At 43.0% G+C, this 22,593-nt stretch overlaps 1 protein-coding gene across 6 annotated transcripts in view; it reads right to left on the minus strand.

Annotated features, from left to right (window-relative positions):
- The window catches only part of EBF1 (EBF transcription factor 1), a 502,532-nt gene extending 480,464 nt beyond the window's left edge, over positions 1–22,068 (minus strand). For 4 of the 6 annotated variants that reach the window (XM_061617505.1, XM_061617502.1, XM_061617501.1 and 1 more), the window contains exons 1-5: positions 21,041–22,068; positions 19,195–19,351; positions 18,517–18,580; positions 17,421–17,476; positions 1,095–1,168 (exon numbers count right to left, since the gene is read on the minus strand). In XM_061617505.1, coding sequence (XP_061473489.1) covers positions 1,095–1,168; positions 17,421–17,476; positions 18,517–18,580; positions 19,195–19,351; positions 21,041–21,174 — 485 coding nt within the window. In that variant the 5' untranslated portion in view covers positions 21,175–22,068. The remainder of the gene's footprint in view (positions 1–1,094; positions 1,169–17,420; positions 17,477–18,516; positions 18,581–19,194; positions 19,352–21,040) is intronic. The other 2 variants (XM_061617503.1, XM_061617500.1) reach the window with 2 other exon arrangements.
- Positions 22,069–22,593: the final 525 nt, after the last annotated feature.

Here is a 22,593-nt window from a genome sequence, read left to right on the forward strand (position 1 = left end):
AGCCACACCCATTAGCATGATGTTGAGGACCTTGCTGAGAGTTTGTTACGTGATCTAGGGTTATCAAACAGCCCAGAAAAGAAACACCCTTTAACAGAGTATTGATCTTCAGAAATCCACCAGCAGGCAGAATTCTTCATGGCATCGAGCTAAACATGCTCACCTGTGAGGGCTGCTCATCAAACTGCTGTTAAAGGGACAGGAATAGGGGCCAATGCAAATGTTGGCAGCCCCCAAATGCAACTCAGTGGAGTCAGGAAAGTGAAAGATTACCAGCTGTCTTTTAAAAAGGGAAAGATGCTGCAGTCGGTTACCATATAGCCCCAGCAGAGTTGCTATTACTTAATTCTGCCAGATTCAAAGAAGCCAGTCCTGGAGAGAAATCCATATGGAAATATTTCCAAACAAAGACAAACATTGTATAGAGCCAATGGCCTCTTATCCAAGGCTTCAAAATGGATGAAAATTTGCTACCATGAATGGTGCCATTGAAATAAAGAAGCTGTAATAAACTTGAACACACGAGTCTTTGCGGCATCCAGGCCTTATGTCTGCCTTACAGATATCATCACCTTGACCACAGACCATACTCCCCTCCCTGGCCCTCTACTCCCTTCACAGGCAGCCTAAACAGCTTCTCACTGCTGAGAATAAATGTAAAACTGTAAAGACGGCAATCTCCTCTCGATTTTGGTCCAGCTGAATGAAAGCCCATGGTGATCCCAGTGGTCTAACGCTGAGATTTTACTGCTGGGAGATTCTGCTGGATAATTACTCCTCCTCGAAAGGCTGCAATTTAGAAGCTATTATTTTTGGTGTGAAGACATTTTCTGTGCCTATTAAGGCTACAATGTCTAAATGGAAGCCTCTCGTACACTGTTGAGGATTGAGCTCTAATAAATAATTGAAAGTGGGCATGACGACTATGACTCTGCTGCTAATTACACATGTAGAAATGTGTTATTTGGGGCTTCTTGAAGGCAAAGAAGGCTATGTTTTAGATCCCAAAATAGCTGCGGGCCCAAGCTACCTTTTTTCAAAGACAGAAATTCATTTTCTCTTTGCTAATTAAATGGCGACAGGAGCTTTCTTACCTGCACATTATTTCATGGGTGAGCAGAACTCTGCACATTTCTGGGTTCTTGTCTTGGCCTTCGTATACTATCGCCTAGAAAGAAAAGACAGGGGATGGATTTTGTTTTGTTTTATTTTATTTTTTTTAAAAACCTGCAAAGTAAACGTGCCTGGAGAAAATGATCACCGACACAGTATATGAATGCATAACTATGTGGCAAGCCAGTTAGCTTTGCTTAAACAGATGGCATTCTAGCAGAAATTGCCTCGAGATTTGTTGCTGGAGAGTCCCAGAAGCCAAGCGGAGTGAGGTTTGCTCTGCTCTGCTCTCTCTCTCTTCTGTTTTAACCAATGCATTATGCACATCTTCTGAACGGTATGGATAAGCTTTTTTAGTAGTCAAGACAACCACAATGTTCTTTTCAATTCAGAATAAAATATAAACTTAGTAGCGAGGGGGGAAAAGAGGAAAGCTCAGAACACTATGGAGCCTATTTATAAAATGAAAAAGTTAATATATTTTTAATTCAAAAAGCATGGCTGTGTTCTTAACTTACTACTACCCAAACTCAGAACCTGATTCACAGCCTGCTCTGTAAAACCCCAACCTAGTTAACTGTGCTAACAAATTAAAGGACAGTAAATTCTTGTCAATGCAAATAAAGAAGTTCTGGAAAACAAAAAAATAAGGCAGTAGAGATACTCTGTGATTCCTTGTCAGTATTTAAGTGTGCCTCACACATCGTGTTTTTAGGCATATACCTGAGGATAAAACAACATATTTGTCCAGGGGTGAGGAGCTTGCAGTTCTTCAGATATTGCTTTAGTGTAACTCACATCATCCTTGAGCGCCAGTCATGGTGACTAGGGACGGTGGGAGTCGGTCCAACAACATCTGCTAAGCCAGTGTCCTTCAACTTTGGATCCTCAGGGGTTGTTGAACTACAACTCCCATGATCCCTTGACCAGTGGCTAAACTGGCTGAGGATGATGGGAGTTGTAGTCCAAGAACACCTGGGAACCCAAGGTTGAAGAACAGTGTGCTAAGCCATCAAGCACATGTTTGCCAGTTGATCATAATGTGGCAGTGGAGAGTGTTTGCAGGGAATAATTAGAGGACGGGCAAGGGATGCTTAATCCTTAATCCACTCTGCCAGTGCTCCCCAAATGCCATCTCTTCCCAGGCAATTTCTAGTCCCAAACATAGCTGGTAGGGCAAAAACAAGCTACATGGAAGGGCAGATGAGGAAAACTGGCTGGCAGGAGAAGGATTAAGCAGTCTTACAATATTGCAAACTTTCCCACATTGGGGCTAGGTAGGGTTGCCAGGTTCATGGCCTGAGACTGGTCCTGTATCTTTAGGAGAAGAGAAAGCCAGCCAAGTGCAGGTGTACTTGCAACCCTGTAATGGGAAAAACCACAAGGTGGAATTCTCCCTCCCCCCTGCACAACTTTTAAAGATACAGAAGACCTCTTGGTTGCCAGGCCCAGCCTCTAAGAGGTTTTCTGTATCTTTAAAAGTTGGGCAGGGGGAAGGGAGAAGTCCACCTTGTGGTTTTTCTCATTACAGCGTTGCAAGAACACTTGCACTTGGCTGACTTTCTCTTCTCCTAAAGATACAGGACCAGTCTCAGGCCAGGAACCTGGCAACCCTAGGGCTAGGGGTAAACACAGGGTTAGGAAGCCTTGCTTTGTTTCACAGCATCTGGTCCTATCCTAAGATGCTTTAACTGAATGCTGAAAAAGGTTATGTGTGAAATGTGATAAATGAGTATTTACGAACATTAGTATTTACACAAGCACACTTGTCAGGGAGTGGCTCCAGTCACATGTTTGCTAGGTGGCAAACCCAGGACTGCTGTCACAGAATGTGTGAAAATAGCCTGCATTTCTAAATGGCAGTACTTAATGCTGTTCTAGTCTGCCAATTCCAGTGCTCCTGTACCTTTATGGGTGCAGTCCCATGCATGCTGACTTGAAGTCAGTGGAACTTACAGCTGAGCCAATAAATAAAATATTGGCTTGGCCTGCCAAAATTGACAAGGAAGGGGAAATTGTCTCACTCTGTCATTTACTCAGCAACATTCCACACAACAATCACAAAAGAAATTCATTTACTCTCTTACATTTTTCCCATATACAAAACACTAAGGAAGTGCTTGGAATAAGTGTTACCTTGAGGGAAAATGTCACTCTGCACAAGAAACAGGAACTTATAGGATTACCAGTGGCACCGGCAGGGAAGGACTTTGGGACAGATGTCCACAGTCAGACTCAGCAGGAGGGCCCCCAAATACTTCAGGGGGCTGTGAAGTAACACACATTACCTATTAAAGACAACTCCCCCTCTATCAGTCCATTAAGCCCAGAATCTAAAATTACCTAACTGAGAATTACCAAGAAGCTAGAAAACAAAATCATCACCCTGGCTCTTTAAAAGTTTTCTATACAGAAATCAGCAGGCAAGCTTTTCATGGCACAGAGCTGCAGTCACCCGCTAAATGATGCCGATCAAACTGCTGGTAAAGGAACAGTTATGGGGGCCAGTTCAATAGTTGGCAACCCTAAGAGAAAAAAAGTCTGGCTGCTGAAATCTGCAACAAACAATTTATTGAGGTCCAATAAAAATTGTAAGCTGCCTCATGCAGAGAATACTGCTGTGCGCGGGCACATGTTTTTGCAGGACCGAGCTCTGCATTTGCAATACTTAACCTTTCCTGCCATCTTGTTAAAGGTAGACCATTAGTAAATTTCTTTTACTAGAGTGAGCTGATGTAAAGGAGGTCAGGGCTTTTGCATTTGTCTTGACCAGTTACATAAAAAAGGGGTGTTTTCAGCCAAAACAGCTTATCATGTGAGGGCAAGAAAGCTGGCATCACCTGACATTCCCTCCTCTACTCAAGAGTTAAAAATACAGAAACCCTCTTGTTCTTTGTATATATGTGATCACCCTATATTATTCCAGTCACAATTATGGAAATACTTCCAAATTCACCAGTAGCTCATACGCCTCATAAAGATGCAGCTTCTTCTCTTTTTTTCTGGCTCCAGTAATTAATAAAACAGCTTTTGTCGATCCCCAGAGATAGCCTATGGAATCACTTGTGCATCTTCAGTCCCTGTTCCTATATAATGTAAGCACGGAAGAACTGCCTTGCTCAGTCAGACCAGAATTCTACTTAGCCCACTCTGTCTCCTTCAGGGCTGACCAAGTGATTGCTACCCACCCGTTCTTATATGAGATATACTGCTTCTCAGCATGGAAGTTCCATTTTGCCGTCATTTATTTATTCATTCATTTAAAATAGTTATATCCCACCTTTCCTCAGTGCAGCTAAGGTGACTAACGACATAAGTTAAAACAATCTTAACCATTTTAAAAACAATTTGGCAACAGAAATAAATACAATAAAGCAGCCATAAAACACTCAAACAGCAGAGAGAGAAGATTTTAAAAAATACAGCAACCATCAAAAATAATGTAACCACAGCCATTAAAGCTACTTCAAAAAGGAAACAACTATTTATGTCCCAAAAGCCTTCCTAAAAAGGAAGATTGTGACTATCTTAAGGAAGGCCATTAGAATGAGTGAGAAGGAGAGAGATTCGCTTCCCTCAGGAGGCAGTTCTAGCACTTAAGCCACAATCATTGAATGACTTCTAACCACTGAACAGGCAGCTTCCTATTACAGGTTTAGGAAATATTCATGTCTGTGTGTGAACAAGTTCAAGATCTATACAAATAAACATGGCTCACACCTGAAGCATCATGCTCCTATTTGTGTCAAAGACACAATGAATATTTATAGCATATATCATGCAATAGTTGCAGGCAACAGCATCACTGAGCACACTCTTATTAAAAAAGATACAGCATCAAAACTTTGCTTTTAAAATTACACATAATATCAAGGCATTCCTAACACCAAGCAATAACAAAATTTCCTTAATATGTGCACATGCGTGTATAAGGCCAGCTCAAATAAAATAGTACGGCACAACAACAAACCGTATAAAATGAACTGGTTTGGCATTGTGGTAACTTTGCCTTTGAAAATGTTGCCCACTGAAGGCGACAGGAGGGGGTGAAGTTTGCCTGTGCAGCAGTCATGAATCTTAGCCAGCAAAAGTAATTGCTTAAACATAGTATTATCACACTCCAGTACAGTATACTATATTTTAATATGATTTAGTAGTGCCATAAATAATATCACAGACGTTGCTGTGGCTTTCCACAGCATTCACACTAACATCACTAAAAAAAAAATGTCTAACAGAGCTTATACAGACAGACCTTCTCAGCATCTAACTTTATTGCAGAGCTTTGGGGGAGTTGTTTCATCATTGGTCCCAGATCTTACCCCTTTCTCATCAACCAAGTTCTTAGCTTGCATTTCAGAGCGATTTCAGCCTGTACTACTTTACATTTATTGTCCACTCTTATTTTGCCCATTTGGGCTTTGTATATAATGAGTGGTTTGCTTTATCCTTTTAGAGAGCTACTGGGGCTATAGGTTCCCATCCCATCTTCGGCTTAGCGGGATATGGGTACAGTACTGCTAGAAAAAGAAAGTTAGGGAAAGAGCTGCAGCTCTGTGGCATTGCTAGTTTTTTGCATGCAGAAGGTCCCAGATTCAGTCCTCAGCATCTCCGACAGCATAGTTTGAAAACATCTGTGCCTGTAGTCTTGAAGAACTGATACCAGACAGAGAAGGTATCAGACTGAGGGCTGCATTCTCATTTGGAAAACCTTCCAGGGGCCACATGTCAGTGATGGGTGGGGCCAGAGGTAAAGCTGGGTGAATCAACAAATGTAAAGTTTATCTTTGTACAGTTGACTAGTTTCTACACACACACAAGGCATTTTTAAGTAATAGTTGTGTGTCCAAATGAACATCCAGTCCAAGCTTTTGGATACATAAACTTTAATCAATTAACCAAAAACACAAATTCAAATTGGATTATAAATAAATGTTGCAGGCCTGTGGGGGGAGAAAAAACTTTTTACAGAAAGGTGAAGCATTGCTCTTTTACTACAAAATATTAAAATGAAATAACCAAAAAAAATTTTTCAGCCCTGCCTAATCCCAGAACAGTTCTTGGTGATGGTCTTAGCGGACCACTTAATGTATTTTTCTGCCTGTTGTAGCAATTATAATGTGCTGACCTAGATGCTGTATGATTTCTATTGTATTTTTATTGCTTCTTTTATTTATCATATTGAATTTTATTGTATTACAATTTGCATTCCATAAAATCCAAACTGTAACACAATAAAATGCAATATAAGAAACAAAAGCAGCAATAAAAACACAATTAAAAACCAATATGACTAATCAGTGCAGACACACCATTAAATAAAGCTTGCAGACCACTGGTGGTCCAGAGACCACAGTTTAGGAATTCATGTCCTAAGGTACTATGGTAGAGTTGCATGTGGACTCTACCACATGCCTTGCTGAATGTTTGAACCAACTCTCACTTTCAAGTCTCTGTGCTCAGAATCATAGCCCTACACCCTGATTTTAAACACATTGACAGTGATCAGTGATTCCTTGCAGGTGAGGGGGCTTTGCTGTGCAGCCACAGATATGTGAGCAGAGGTGCAGAGTGGCATTGACATGGAGAGAGTCTTGTATACAACTAAAGTGAATGAGGAAGCTTCTACATGTAAGGAGATCTAGATGCACATTGGAGTGCATGTGCAGTTCTGGATCCAGAGCACCATGTGCAAGTAAACACTGCACTGGAAACACTGGGTGTAATCTCTCTATAACACTTCTTTTTTAAAAAAAAAAAATCATTATTTGCTTCTTGGATTTTTGGAGCCATTATAGGTTGGAATTTGTTTGGAAATCATCATGACCAAATACAGGTTCTTTCATTTATTTATTTAAAAAAATATTTAGTCTACTGTGATTTTCACAGCTTTAAACATTAAAAAATGCTCTACATTCAAAAGGCATTTCAAGTGACTGATGTTGTGGGATTTACCTGTGATCAAGACTGGACTTTCTGACCTCAGGAATGGAAGAATACCAAAGGCTTAATTGCATTTGATATGTCAGGGCATCCAGGCACTGCCAAAAAGTCAGTAAAGCTGGGGCAATGATGTTCTGCATTGAATAACTGATTCTGAATTTAACACAGCACAGTAGGATCCAAAAGATTTTCCCCAAGTAAGAACTGAAAATGTTGAAACCCCAACCACTGTACAATGCATGCTCATGTGTTGATTCTGCTAGCGCAGAAGTCAATGTGAGTTTAATTGCAACAACATCAGCTTCACTAGCAGCTAGAGCAAGCTGGTTTAATTCCCTCTCTTTCTTCACTTCCTCTCCTTCCATCTGTTATGCTTACTTAAACTTCAGGTACCTACTTTAAAAAAAAAAAAGCTAAATAGCAATAATGAACAGAGTGAACAGTGTGGTATCTAATCACCTGTCTGTTGTGTTTTAGATCAGCAGTCCTTTTGCTTACGTGCATGACATCCTTAGCCTTGTAATGCGCTAGGGGCTAACTTCAGTTTCTTTGCACTCAGCTATTCTCAAGGCAACTCTACATATTAAAGCTGAGAGACGTCCACAGCTGGAAATGGCAGGGAGATTCAAAGTGGACCTTCCTACTTTTTGAGCTCCAGTCCATGAACCACATATAGAAAAGGTTACCAAAAGTTTTGCATTTCCTTAATAGGGTTGCCAACTAGCCAAAAGAAAACAAACACACACCTGACGTATAACAAAAGTTCAGTAAGCCTAAATCAGCAGGCCAAGGCTTTTCATTACCACTTGCTAATTACGGCAAATCATATTGCTTTTAAAGAGAGAGTTGTGTGGTTTGATTTAAAAGATGGCAGCCCTAATCCTTCCCCACACACACATTTTGTGTCCTGCGGATACTTCTGAATCTGTTTCCTTCTTTTGCAGATAAACCAGAATACAAGTCAAGCTACTTCTGATAGCTGATTTGGCCAAATGCAATTTAACCCCCATTTTAAAATTCTTTACTGATAATAGTTGTTCAGTTAATTACGTGAAAAGCCATTCATGTGCTGGGAAGGGCCTAGCTCGGTATCACAGCATGTGCTCTACATGCAGAAGGCCCCAGTTTCAGTTTCTAACATCCCCAGGAAGGGCTGGGAAAGACTCCTGCCTGTAACTCTGGGAAGCAACTGCCGTAAGTGTGGGCAACACTGAACTAGATGGTCTGACTTGACATAAGGGACCCCCCACAACATTCCTACCAAGATTACACCGACATTGTATACTCCTTGATCCAGCACTGTCACTAGAGGCTCAGGTGGCCTCAATGGCTAGGAGTGCCTTTTTCCAGCTCTGCCTGGGTCACCAGTTTTGGCCCCTTTTGCGCAGGGATGACTTTGCCACAGTACTCCATGCTCTGCTAATTTCCAGAGTGGAGTATTGCAATATGCTGTGAGTGGGACTGCCTTTGGCAATGACTCAGAAACTTTAACATGGAAATGGACTGCCTTCCAGTCAATTCCGACTTCTGGCGACCCTATGAATAGGGTTTTCATGAGGCTGAGAGGCAGTGACTGGCCCAAGGTCACCCAGTGAGCTTCATGGCTATGTGGGGATTTGAACCCTGGTCTCCCAGGTCGTAGTCCAACACCTTAACTACTACACCAACTCCACAGAACCCATTTTAAATCAGCTGCATTGGTTGTCATTTCATGTCCAGGCCCAATTCAAAGTGCCCTGAACAATTTAGATCCCAAATATCTAAAAGACAGCCTGCTTCCCTACAGACCCTCCTGAGATCAGCAGAGGGGGCCCTTTTGGGGTTTTTTGCCAACTTCGGAAGCTGGGGGGGATCCAGGAGACGGCATTCTCTGTGGTGTCCCCTGAGTTGTAAAACTGCCTCTCCACCGCGGTGTGTCTGGCAACTTCATTATACTTTTTTGGTGAATGCTGAAGGCACACCTCTTTACCCTGGCCTTTGACACCTGAGACATATTTTTAGGACCCACTCTAAATTGTGATTTTAGGTTGTTTTTCATTCTTTTTAACGCTGTATTTTAAAACTGTTGTAACCCACCCTGTGGTGAATGGCAGAAAATAAATATTAATAATAATGTTCATAATAAATGTTAATATGCCATGATAGTGAGTGTGACCTATGCAAAGGTTCAGGATTTGTGCACAAGTCCTGAGGAAATTAGATCCTATTTACCCAAACATGCTGAGTATGACTCTGCACTGCTTCTTCATTCCAAACTGTGTAGTGCACACGACAAAAGTCATACAAAAAAGTATAGTCTGTGGTCACAGCGGTCAAATCCTATGATCCCTTCACAGAGTGAAATCCAGGCAAGAAAAAAGAGAGAGAGACTGGCCTTGTACAAAGTGCTCCACGTAAAGTGGTCCTTAGTGTCTGTTCATTAAGATGGCATTACTTGTCATTTAAAAAAAGGAGGGAAGGGGCATGTGAACATACCCTTTTCAGTTCCAGAATGTTGTCGATATTTCATTCACTAAAAATCCATGGAGAGCAACAGTCTGCTATCCTTCCCTTGCCTCATTACCAAGGTTATATTCAGAATAATGAGCTTGGAACTCTAAGTATAATGGAAGGCCTGGAAGACCAAAGGAAAATGCTTCAGTGCCAGCAAGATACACAGGTTGCAACTCAGTATCTTGGCTCTCTAAGTCACTCTCTTTAACAACTTTACCTCTTCCCTCAAAAATACAGAGCACTATAGCACAATATTACCAACGTATGGCAAATCTGTTATCTTAACATCACCGTCTGTGCTTAGAAGCCATGATGGCAAACAGATATAACATTTGTTTCAAAACGGAAGCCAGAACAGTTCAAGTCTCAGACCTTTGCAGCTGACAGAAACTCAGGCCCCAATGCAGGAAGGCTCTACATTTTTGTTCCTTTTCACATACACACACCACCTTATTTTGTGCACATTAAATAAAAATGGTATTTTAATCTAAATATTTCTAAATATTTTTTCATGCTGTTTGTAAAATTCAGACCTTTAGATAGATAACTGTCAAAATCCTGCAGAGTTCTGGTCCAATGACACGCAGTTACAAGGGGAGATCAATGAATTAGAAAAAAGTGAAGTGAAAGTCCCTGGGCATAATGTTAGACTACTGTAGAACTAAAAATAATTGGTGATGTGATTTTTTTGTTTTGTTTTTGTTTTGTTTACTTCCTTTGTAGTTTTAACTCTGGGGCACGGCTTGATAGGAAGTTTGAGAGATATGGTAAAAAAGATCATCTGATTCATTGCTCTTTACTTCAAGTAGGCCTATATTTATTTATTTTACTTATTAAAAACATTTCTGTCCTGCTCTTCATTGTTAGTAGTTTCAAAGGGGGGTTCAGGTTAAAAGTGTAATACGACAACATAAAAAAACCCTCTAAAAACAGAAGCAAATAAATAATAAGCCCAAGAGGTCATGACAAACTGTCCGACATTAAACACTGACGATGGCTTGAGCAAAAAGCCAGATCTTTAACTTCCCCCAGAAGCTGAACAGTACCAGTCATATTCAGAGGGGAGAATGTTCCAAAGCTGGGGCACCACCACCACTAATTTCAGAAAATGGTACAACTGCCGAGACAGCCTCTCCAGCTGACCTTAATATACACTCTGGTCTATAGGAGAGCAGGTGTTCTCTCAGGTAACCAGGTCCCAAGTTGGTTAGGGCTTTCTGTACACAAGTACCAAAACCTTGAAACAGGCTTAGCAGCATATTGGCACCCAGTGCAGTTCATTAACCATTTGTGTTATATGCTTACTGTAGGTCGCCTCTGACAGGAGCCTAGCCATGGCATTCTGCACTAGAAACAGCTTCCAGGCCAGCTTCAGGCCATACTCACATAGAGTGCATTACAGCAATCCAAGCATGAGGTTACCAGCACATGGGTCACAGCAGCCTGGCTTTCCCTGATCAGGAACGGCCACAGCAGGCAAGCCAGCCAAGGCTGAAGAAAACACTCTTCATCGTGGAGGTCACTTGCACCTCCAACCACAAAAGTTCCAGGTACAATGCAAATTGTGTACCCCTTCTTTCAGTTATAGTGTAGCCCTATATGGACTGATTTTTAGTTCATAGTTTTTGATATTCCATTGGGATGTCATCTAGAGCTATTACTGTGCAGCCACAACTCAGTTGTTCCACTGGTAACTTTAGCTGGATTGGAGACCCATGGTTGAATCCAATGATGTCGCTCAGCTAAGGCTTTAATCAGTGGAACAGGGGAAAGCCATTTTTGGTGATGCCCCCGTACCTCTCCCCCACACACACCCTCAATCTGCTCCAGGAGGTCTCCCAACTTTCTGCAGCAGATTTAGGGCAGGCAAGGGAGCTACAGGGGGGATGTAGGGATTGCTGAAAGTTGCTGAAAGCCCCTGTCCATTGACAGCAGCCTTCCATCAGCTGAGCGACACTGTTCCATACAACCCCATGTGTACAAACAGTCTTGATCTAATACCTATCTCCATACCATATTCTGGCAAGCTATCTTGGCACTTCATATATCTGAGTATCTTGAGGGCCATCTAACATTATGCAGACAAATGAGTATTGTGACAATTGAAATATTGTATACATCAGGTTGCATCCACAGGTCTACATAAGGAAAAGGGACACCAGATATTTAGATAATCATAAAATATCAGTCATATTTCAGGGTTCCAACTCTTACGTTATAGCAATAAAGCCTTAGAAATGTTTAGAAAAGGCACGTACATTTTGGATTAAAATAATTTTCACTGGCAATATTTAATTAGCCACCAATTCTGATTTCCTACTGTAGAGCAGCCTCACATTTATTTTGATGATAGTTTTAATACAGATAAGGGATGTCCAGATTGGCCCCCAAAATATAGCAAATATATTTCTTGCTCAACAGCCCTAAATCAAAAGGTGCTAAATCATTGTTCTCATTCCCGTCTGTGACATGCCAGGCTGCTTATCAACCTGAATTCACATGAATTAAATAAAATTCTTTCCCCCAAATATGTTCACTTTGAACGCTTCTCAAACATTCACATGGAAACAACTCTAGCGTAAATATCCCAGAACAAATGGCTGTATATTATACAGGAGGGAGCAGTTGGGCTGCCAGACTGGGAATGCACCAGGCCATCTGGCCCAGGCAATCTCTCCAAAATCCTCGGCTTTGTTTTCACCCCCAGACTCCAAACAACACATTTTCCACTGTGATGAGTTTACATTTTCCCAAACACACAGGTCCTGATCATGCATGCAAATTTCAGACTTCTGCATTCTTCTCCCTACCAGGAAATTGAAATCACCTGCACTTTCTGACATGTAACCAAAGGAACACTGAAGCTGTTAAAACCTGGCTTGATTGCAAACTTTCTCCTTGTAATTTCAAAGATGCATTGTGTTCAACAGCTTAGATTCTACAGAGTTCTTTTCTGAATTTTATTTATTTATTTATTTATTTAAAATATTTCTATCCCGCCCTTCTACCCTGTAATAGGACACTCAGGGCGGCTTACAAAAATAAAATCAAAAGTACATAATAAAATTGTAAACAATAAATGAATGGATTCATAATACTTTAATCACCTATGTGCCAGCAACAGAACCATGCAATACACTCACTGAGTGGAGAGCTGATTGAATATCTGTATGCAATGGCAAACAGGATCATGCCATAAATGAAAAACTACAGTTGCATCATATGTATCTAAAGCTCATTGGCAGAGACTGCAGCAGGAAGGTGGGGAGACATTTACAGAGTTATTAGAAACAATACTTGATATAGCGTCTAGATTGTCTTACATGGTTCATGGAGAAAGATTCTCCTGAAATCAGCTGGACTTTTTTCCATATAGTACATTAGGGCTAGATTGTGAGAAGATCTACTTTTCACACTGTGTAGAGTTTAGTCTAGTACTTAGCAATTTTTTGTGGCTGGCATTGTATATATGCATATTCCCGTGCTGAGATGTACACGTACACACACACACACACACACGTGTCTAATATTACATCACCAATATGCCCAAAGCCAAGTGTGATATTGACACATGGCACACAATGTGATACATTCACATGCCTGAAGGCCTGACAAATGTTAAAACTTCAGGGTCATTTCACATCTTCAGGGAAAGGGACGTAAGATCGGGTATTTGCTTAAATGCATGCACAAACAGAATTAATGCCCACTAGACAAAAACAGCTCTCACTGAAGACAATTGCAAAGCTGAATAATGTTTGTAATGCACCAGGATCCTGTCTAGCTTCCTATGCAATATCAGGAACTACTGAATATGAAGAAGCACTTTACATACAGGTACAGTCCATTTAAGCCAACAAGATTTATTCATGAGTAACTGTTTTAAGATTTCTACTCAAAATACACCCTTTATTCTTAGGCTTTAGTTTGTTGAAAACTTACAAATGAAGTTAGGATAATATCCATAAAACGTTATTATGACCTGCTTTATTCAGATAGCAATATCTCAAGTCCAGCATCTGTCCATGACTTTCAGGCAGACAGTCTCAAACACAACACCATCCCGATATTTCAATAATAATAATAATAATAATAATAATAATAATACAACTGAATTGAAACTATTGTAATCACTTTGGATAAGAAACAAACATATCTAAGGAAGTGTAGTTTGCTGAATCAAATGATTTTACAGTTTATTTACCCACATTGTGGAGCATGCTTATGACATCATCACTATAGATTTTAAAATAAAAACCACCCTTTCCCTTTAATACAGAACATGTCTCTTTACTGACATATTCCTAGGGGCAAAAAGAACAACATATTCAAATGTTAACTTTTAAAGCTATTTTAAAAATATTTACAACAACGTCTGTAAACAGTGACTGCTGTGTAGGAAAGTCACTGCTGATGAAGACATGCACACGTCTCCTGCTGACACCACCCCATGAAAACATGCATACTCCTGCCACAGTTTCATTTAGAAGTCATTCCATTATCCAATTTGTTCTGAGTTATGTGTACTGGAATACTGCCCCTCTAAATAGGCTGACAATATATGTTTAACTTGCATTAAAAATTTAAGAAATTTTCAACCAGGCTTTGCACAATTTAATTACAAGCTGAAAGTTACTTGAGAATCTCCTCTATTATTCACACTCTGTGCTAAACCATCAGCGATGTCTCCACATTTGGACACACTGGCGAGCCATGTGTAGCCCTGACCTTCCTTCCTTGATTAACTAGAGCACAAGCTTCAAGACCTCCAAAACAAATTTGTTTCAAGTAGAAATTTAGCAAGCATCTGTGCTTTCCAGAAATAATAATCAAATCACCACATACACAACTGATTCAACTACTGATTATTATTATTATAAATCCATGTGCCACTGCTGAATATGAAAGCAAATAACACTACACACTTGTATCCGGCAGCTCACTATTTTCTTCATTCACATCCAGATGAAGATTTTTGTACCCTTCTGCCTCAACTTTATCCCTCAAATCTTGGTTTTGTCCATGTTATTTGTAAGTTATTCTCTTCTATTTCACCACATTCCCCCTCAAAAAACAACAACTTATTTATTTAGATACAAAAGTACTAAAATGAAGTCCTTCTAAAGTGATTGTGGTTTGTATTTGCATTGTAAATGCTACAAACAAACAATAGTTGCAACTCTGCATTCAGGCTGTTTAAATCTCACTGAAGTCAATGGTATTTAATCAGCCTACCCATGTGCAGAATTGTAGCCTATACATCTTTTGCTTTCCTTAAGAAAACTCACAGATGATATGACAGTAATAGAATTGGGTTTGGACCTAACAGAATCGTAAGCAAACTGCCTTCTTAAGGAAAGAAAGCTATATAAACTCAAAGACGCTTTCCACTGAGTGGTGGGAGGGATTAAAATAGTGAAAATGGAAAGCATTATCTCTTACTGTAATACAAAAGCTGATCAATTATATTGTTTAATGATATTTTTGCACAATTGATCATGCAATAACCAACACACACCCCAAAACACTGTAAGGATTTCTGCCTCTTTAGATATGAGATCACATTTCTGTGTCAGTTCATTCTGGTCACCACCCAGTACTTTTCAAGACTAGCTGTAGGAGGATTGTTGCTGTTGCTCTTTCAGCCCCTACAGACTATTTCAAAAGAGCATCTTTTTACAAGTTTTATCTGAATGATGGCACTGTCTAACATAATTACTTCATTTCCCCCCCTTTTCCATTGTAAGACAGCCATCAATAGCAGGAAAAGACGTTTAAGGACCATCAAAGACAGTGTTCTAAAACAAACTCAACACTTTGACCTTTCTGGTTTGGTGTCAAAAAGCCACCAAAAACGAAGTCAAGCAATAAAAGTTTGAGAAGACAAAATCTGAAACATTCAGAAACTGGTTATATAGATGTGTGTGTGAATGTTGATGATATTATCTGAACTTGAAAGTAAAGCTAAACAAAAAAAAAGTTTGTTAATAAAAACAAATAGAATTTGAATAAGACCTTACATACCTTGATTGACTACTTTCAAATAATTAACATGAATGTTAATCAGATCTGATTTTATAGCCTTTTAATTTCAGCAATTAATTTTTTTAAAAAGTTACTTTTAATTAAATCAGTGCAGAAAAATATTGTTATTTGGGGAGGCAAAATTTTCACCTCCTTTTTGGGGGATCGATAGTTGTGTGTGTGTGCAGCCTTTTACCAGCAAACACAGTTATGTGCCTTTGACTATGTACACATGCTTGAGCCTTCTAAACTAAATGCCATGCTCAAAATTATCCTGCATCACAGGGGGGATCTCCATATTATAGATTAAAATTAGAGTTATCTTTGAATGTAACATTTCTAAAATAATTACTTGTCTTCCCTGCAAATATTTCACTGCCTACTTATACAGTGAAAAGCTATAATGATTTAATCACTCTCCCCAAAACACTAGCAAAATAATGGCAAATAAGCAAAAGGATAAATATTTGCTGCATTGGCTGGCTGTTGTTTTTATGCTCCTGTGTGATTTCCATTTCTTTTCATTCGTATAATTAAAGTGTGGGGGGGGGATGAAAAAAATCTTGTGATCTGAACGCCTTCCGGGAGTACGAAGCTGCAATTTATTTATTTTGTAAAAGCAGCAACTGAGCCTACTTAAAACTTCAAATTTTGGGGAGACAAATTAATATCTCTCTCTTTCCGTGCGTATGTGCGTGTCATAAATAACATTGTCCTCCCCCTCTTCGCCGCAATCCGATCCCAGTCCCTTATTTGGCCCTCGCCAATCGCAGAGGTGGAAGATGGTTCTGTACGGTGATTCTGTACCTTTAAGACAGCGGCTCCTTCACCCCGCCCTGGCTCCGGGCCAATCTAAAACCGAGAGCAGGAGGCGCTTTGCCTTCTCTCAGCCAAACACCAATTCAACGAGGTCTTTTGCCTAAACTACGAGTCTTGCTCAGGACTCTAAGCTGCATGCGTGTTTTTGTTTTTAAAGTGGAGTTCTTCATTCATTCTCAGCTCCTCCCTGGGAGGCAAAGGAGGGCAAATCTCGTTAATCTCATCTCATTTTAGGTAGATTTTTTGAGGTTTAATTATCGCCTGAGATCTTCCCTCTCTGTCCTAATTCTTAGGGCTGCTGCTCTCTTCTACCTGGATTTAGAGGCAGGGGATTTGGGATGGGAAATTTTTGAAGGGGGGAGAGGAATTGCAGCCACACACCCGTTCCAGTCTTCCGCTATCAGCAGAAGATGAGGCGTGTTTGAAAACTCTAGCCTAAATTAGACAGATCCAACGGCGCTCGCTTTTTATTCCCTCGTTCATAAAATTAGGTCTTTGGTACTAGTTTTATCCTGGGAGCACTTACTTAGACCCAAGGCCTAGCGAGCAAAGTGGGACATACTTCTGTGGAAACTTGGGCAGGACTCGGACATGACAGCAAGTGAGCTGAATCGGTGTCTGGGGGAGGTAGGAAAAAAGCCAACCTTCTGCCTTCGATCGACTTGCTGATCTGTGTCAGCCTGTGGAAGGGGCTGAGCTTTCCAACAGGAAGAAGACCGGCATCGACGGTCTGTCGCGGCGCACAAAAGCAGCCCACGTTCTGCCGCTTGACCTCAGCCGCCGCGCTCGGAGCGCTCGCCCTGTCGATCGCCCGGCTCGGCCCTCGCATGGCAATGCTTGTGGCCCAGACAAGCAATCAGGCGGTCCACCGAGCACCCTCGGCTTTTTCAATGCTAACCGAACGAAACGCGTTACTGACACGCGCGCACACACACCTCCGCCGCTGCCTCTCCTCCCCCACCAAACACACAGCCTGGTCTCTCTGAGGAAGAAAATAACAGGCATGAATGAAGTCAAGAAGGACTTACTTGTTTTGTCATGGAGTCGATTAAGCGGACATAAAAATCCTGTTCTGTTCTTATCCCTAAGAGTAGGAGAGGGTAAAGGGAGGGATTAATCAGAATCACGATTACATTAAATAATGCAGAAAATGACAAAACTGACAGATTGGTGTGTCCCTGAACTTAAGTTACTGTGCTGTTGCGTAAAGGCCTTGGAATCGATTATTATTATTATTATTTATTTATTATTATTATTATTATTATCGACATTGTTCTTGTTATTATCATTATCAAGCACAGTCCTAGTAAATTTGGTATGGATGGCAAATACATTTGTTCAGCGAAAGTAACAATGACGTTCCCGTTCCCAAAAGCAAGCGGGCACAGGTTCAGACGTCTTGTTCTTCTGCCGTACAAAGACACACTCTTCGAAGAACCCCCTCCCCTTTTGGGGTGTGTGTGTGTAAAGGAGATAGAGAGCCAATGTGGTGTAGTCGTTAAAGTGTTGGACTACGACCTGAGAGACCACGGTTCGAATCCCCCCACAGCCATGAAGCTCACTGGGTTGGGCCAGTCACTGCTTACCCTCATAGGGTCGCCATAAGTCGGAATCGACTGGAAAGCAGTACGTTTACATTTTTATGTAAAGGAGATATAAATCTTCCCCTCCTCTGGAGATCTTCCAGTGACCCCTTTGCCCTATCGCTCCCAGTGTGCTTTGTGAGGCTAACAGCTCTGCTGCCCAAGAAATTATTGCGCGGGAGAGCAGAGGGAGAAGAGCGCGTGCTCCGTTTTGTTTGGGTTGGGCTGGTTGACCGAAGTAGAATGTTGTGTCTGGCGAGTTGGAAAGTTACATGGCAAAAGGATTTCGCGAAAGGGCTGCCCACTGGGTTAAAAGAAAAGAAAAAAAGGCAAATCTTTCCTGTCACATGGGACAGACGGAGAGTATTTGCTCGGATCCATTTCCCCAAACCATCCCGATGCTTAGCTTGGCGGGGTGACCCCCACCCGTGCCCGTTTCTCACTTCCAGGGGGTAAGCAGTTGTATTGAGCCAGGGAACTCCCTAGAACTTTCGAGCCGCTGCGAGCTGTCAGGGTTAGGCAGAACAAGGAAGGGCCTTACCATTGCTGTACAGGAGCTGCAGCCGGTAATGGATCCCGTTGTTGGTCTTTTCGCTGTTGGCTTCCTGAATTAAAAGGGCACACAAATGATAAGGATAATGCAGCGCCAGAGCGCTCCTAAATAGGCCTACACTCCAAACTCATCGAGCGGTTGTTGTTGCTTTTTTAGTTTGTTGTCGGTTCCAGACACACACACGTCTTTCTTTCTGAGGTTTCCCATTCAAGAGGGGATTTGGCTGGAAGCAGTCAAAAAGCGCCCAGAGGAAAGGAGGCTTGGGGCCGGGCAGCAGCAGAGGAGAAGCCCACGAGGGTCATATTAAGGCTAGGGCGGGAGCACACCTTGAGGTCACAAACCCAATGGAGGGGTGTTTGCAGTGGCATGAAGTTGTCAAACTCCTTTAATGGAGCGGGGAGAACTGGGGGAAAGTGACTGCCAGCGTTTGGAGGGTGAACGGTATGGTAGGACTGAGCTGAGTGGGGCGGGCAGGGAATTTTGCAGGGGAAACGATGCCCCCATCAGCGCGTGCAGGATGGGCAGCGGCAATGGGAAAGCATGGCTTTTCAGCGACGGAGGAGCTGGGACGGGGGCGGGAGAAGGTGAGACATTAATCGATCTCCAGATAAGACAATCAAAGCCTTTTCACCGACCCTCCACCCCCTTCACACGTAACACTTTTACCTTCTCCTTCTCCACGAAGCCCACGAAGGCGGTGCGCTCGATCTCCACCGGCTGCCCCTGCCGGTCGTACAGAGCCAGCACGAAGTGGAAGAAGTTAGATTTCCTCAAATTGGAAGGCGGCTGCTTCTCGAAATGAGCTCGGGCCAGGCCCACCCCGCTGCGGCCAAAGAGACCGGGTTAGAGACAGAAAGAGAAACGTGCCTAGCCCCCCGCCAATCTCTTCCCTTTGACCCCCCTCTCGAAGGGGGTCTCTAGGACGTGCCACCCCTTCCGGCCATCCTCAGTGGAGACGGACATAGAAATCAAAGGGAAGGGGATCGGAGCTAGCGGGGGTGCCAGCCAGAAAATCTCCAAAGTCCTGGCTCAGGCTCAAGGGTTCCGAAAGATTTTCTTTGCGCGAAAACTCAGGGACCCGGCCCTGTCACGAAACTGATATCAATTTCAGGCCAGGCGGGCGCCGGGTCTGTTTTCTCCAGGTCTCAGACAATTTATGTAAAACTGATTATCCCGAATCAAAGAGAAGATGGCTCAATCCTACACCGGAGGCAGATTTATTGCTTCAACTATTTTGTTGCCTTTCTTTCTCCCTCCACCCCTGCGGAGAAACGCCTGGCTCCTGGGAGCCAGAAAAGAGAAACAATAATCTCCAACGTGGTTTTTTTTTAATGAAACACTTATTTAGCTCCTGAGCTTTCTCCCCTTTCTCTCTATCCACTTTCTGATGCTCAAGTGAAATTATAGATGGCTTTACACTGGCCGAGACGCTGAGGTTTGCTTTCAAAGCGCATCTCTTTTGCAGCCCCTTCAACTCTGGCCTGAGCTGTCAGTAAGCTGGCCATGTGCCTTATCCTTTCGCTTGAATTTTGAGAGCGCCTCTGACTCTCTCTCTCTCTCTCTGATTATTTGTGGTGGGAAACACCCCAGAACAAGCCGCGTCGAAAACTTTAAATATTTCAACTTTTGAGTTGTCCCTACAGAACCTTCCCTTCCTGAGAGGACTGGGGGGGGGGGTAGGAAAAGAACGAAGTGAAATACAGCAGATAATGTCAACGTTGAAACAGAGAGTTGTCGATCGGTTCCGGACATATATTTGCAGATGTGCCTCAAGATATAATCCTAATCGGGTTTACTGGGAAGCAAATTCCACGGAAAGAACTTGGTCTTACTTCCGAGTAAACACGAACAGGAAGAGGGTGTGTGTGTGTGAAAGATTTGAAGATGTCCTGGAGGGAAACTTTGCCCAAATACAATGCTGGAGGGCGGAGAGAGGACTTGGGCAGGATGGTTACAAATAAATCTTGCAAAGGTTTTGTATAAATCACAGGGGGTTAAGAAACAAACACGGTGAGTATTATACATCTAGAAAAGTTATTTGCCTGTTGCAACTCACAAACTGTGTACCGATTCTGAATGGAGCGCTTCGCATTAGTATTTGTTCTTGGGGGGTGATGTTGGGGGACAGTAAGTTATACATATTAGACACAGCTCATGTAGCTTGCTGAGGGTGGCGGAGAAGGGGGTTAGGGGAGGGAGCATCGGAAACGTAACCCTACTTTGACTGTATCCCTGAAAACCTTCCTGCTCTTTGGGGAGGGGGAAAGTTGGAGCCATAGGCATCCATCTGTTTCGCCCCATTAGAAAAAAAGAACCCCCTATCAGAACCCAAGGGGAGAAAAGAATATACATCAAAAGTCTCCTCGTACAAAAGTCATCTGGGGTTAGTTGACGCAGGAAAAGCGCCGCTGCCTCTCAGCTGCAGACCTGGGCTGGCTGGAGCTCTGGGTTGAGGAGCAGGGAAGGGAAGGGAAGTGGAAGCGACGGATGCCGCAGTGAGCCCCCGACCTACCTCTGCGCGGCTGTATTTGCATCCAGGACGCCGGCTCCCTGCATCCAGGTCCTGACCGCGTTCATCCCCGCACCCAGGGGCTCTTCCTTCATGCTGCTCCCACTCCTCTGAATGCTTTCCTGGATCCCAAACATGAATTAAAAACAAGCAAAACCTCCCTTCTTCTTAAAAAAAATATAGAACAACAACAACAACACAAAACACAACAAAGAATAGTGTTGACAATAATAAAATCGCCAGGGAGTTTTTTCTTTCTCTCTCTCTCTTTTCTTTCTCTGGAACGGCTACTGGAATCAAAGCAAATCAGAGAAAATCAAACACAGACACTGAAGGGGAGAAGAAGATCAAGAAGAAAAGAATCCAAAGGGGGACAAAAATCACCCCCCGGGTTGGGCCGCTGATGCTCTTGGCTTGTCTGGTGGCTTGTCCTTTTCGAGGGTGTGTGACGGGGTGGCCTTTTTCAAAAACAATATTTATTTATTTATTTATTGAAAAAATGACGATTGTTTGTTTGCTGGCAGGGATCACACGCAAAGCCGAAGGAGGAAGCCGCGGTCCCTTCTGTGCCGAAGTCACCCCCTTTGGATTGCCGAAGAAAGAAGGCAGTTTAAGAAACAATAGGATCAACTGGAGCGGCGTCGGCTTTTGCTGCTGCGGCGGCGGCGGCGCCCTTGGCTACATCAAGTGTCATTTTCCAGTGACCAGAGAGCGGCAAGTTTGCTGTCTCCCGCGCGCTCTTTCCTGATGGCTTTCCTCCTTCTTTTCCTTTTCCTCCAGCCAAAGCTTTCTTTTCTGTTCTTTTCTGTTCTTCCTCTCTCTCGGGCTTCTTCGCCTCCTCTCCTCTCCTGCCTTTCTTCACCAGCGCAGGAAGCGGGCGGGCTGCTGGAGAGCGAGCGAGAGGGAGACACGCGGCGCGCGTACGCCGGGAAAGGTAAGCAGCAACACCCTGGGCGGATGGAGATCCTCTTGGCTTCTTCCCTCCCCCCTTTTCCCCCCCCACGTCCAAACAGGAGTGATTTGCAGTCTTTCCCAATGGAATCCACTTTGACTATCCCCGCAGCTAAACACGAGCACATCAGCCCCAATGGGCAGGGGGCGGCGCCCTGCGGGCTCGGGCCCGCCCTCTCGATTTGCATAGCGTCACAACTTCCCCGACCACTCCGCGCTTCCCAATCGCCAGCGAGGAACTCCGAGACGCCGCGGCTGCTGCCTCGGGGGGCACGCCCTCCTCATTAGCATCTCCCAGCCTCCCTCGACCCCTTTCGCCGGGGAAGACCGGAGAAAGTTGCGATTGAAGGATCAAGAGCCGCGGGCGAGCTCGGCGGGGAGAAGGAGACTGCGCGGGGAAGGAGGAGGGAATCGGTTTGGAAATCCAGGAATGCTTGATTCAAACAGGGTGCAAAAAGCACGACTTCTGCAATATGGGACCACCACATTCTCCCCCCCCCGGAACGAGCCGTACAAAAGTTTTGCATGGTGATGCTTGTAAAACAATTTATTCCTCGCCCTCTCGATCAAATCGCTACCCCCAAAGGCTTTTTAAAAATCTATTT

This window comes from Rhineura floridana, chromosome 3 (assembly GCF_030035675.1).
Source record: "Rhineura floridana isolate rRhiFlo1 chromosome 3, rRhiFlo1.hap2, whole genome shotgun sequence".
Taxonomy (NCBI): Eukaryota; Metazoa; Chordata; class Lepidosauria; order Squamata; family Rhineuridae; genus Rhineura; species Rhineura floridana.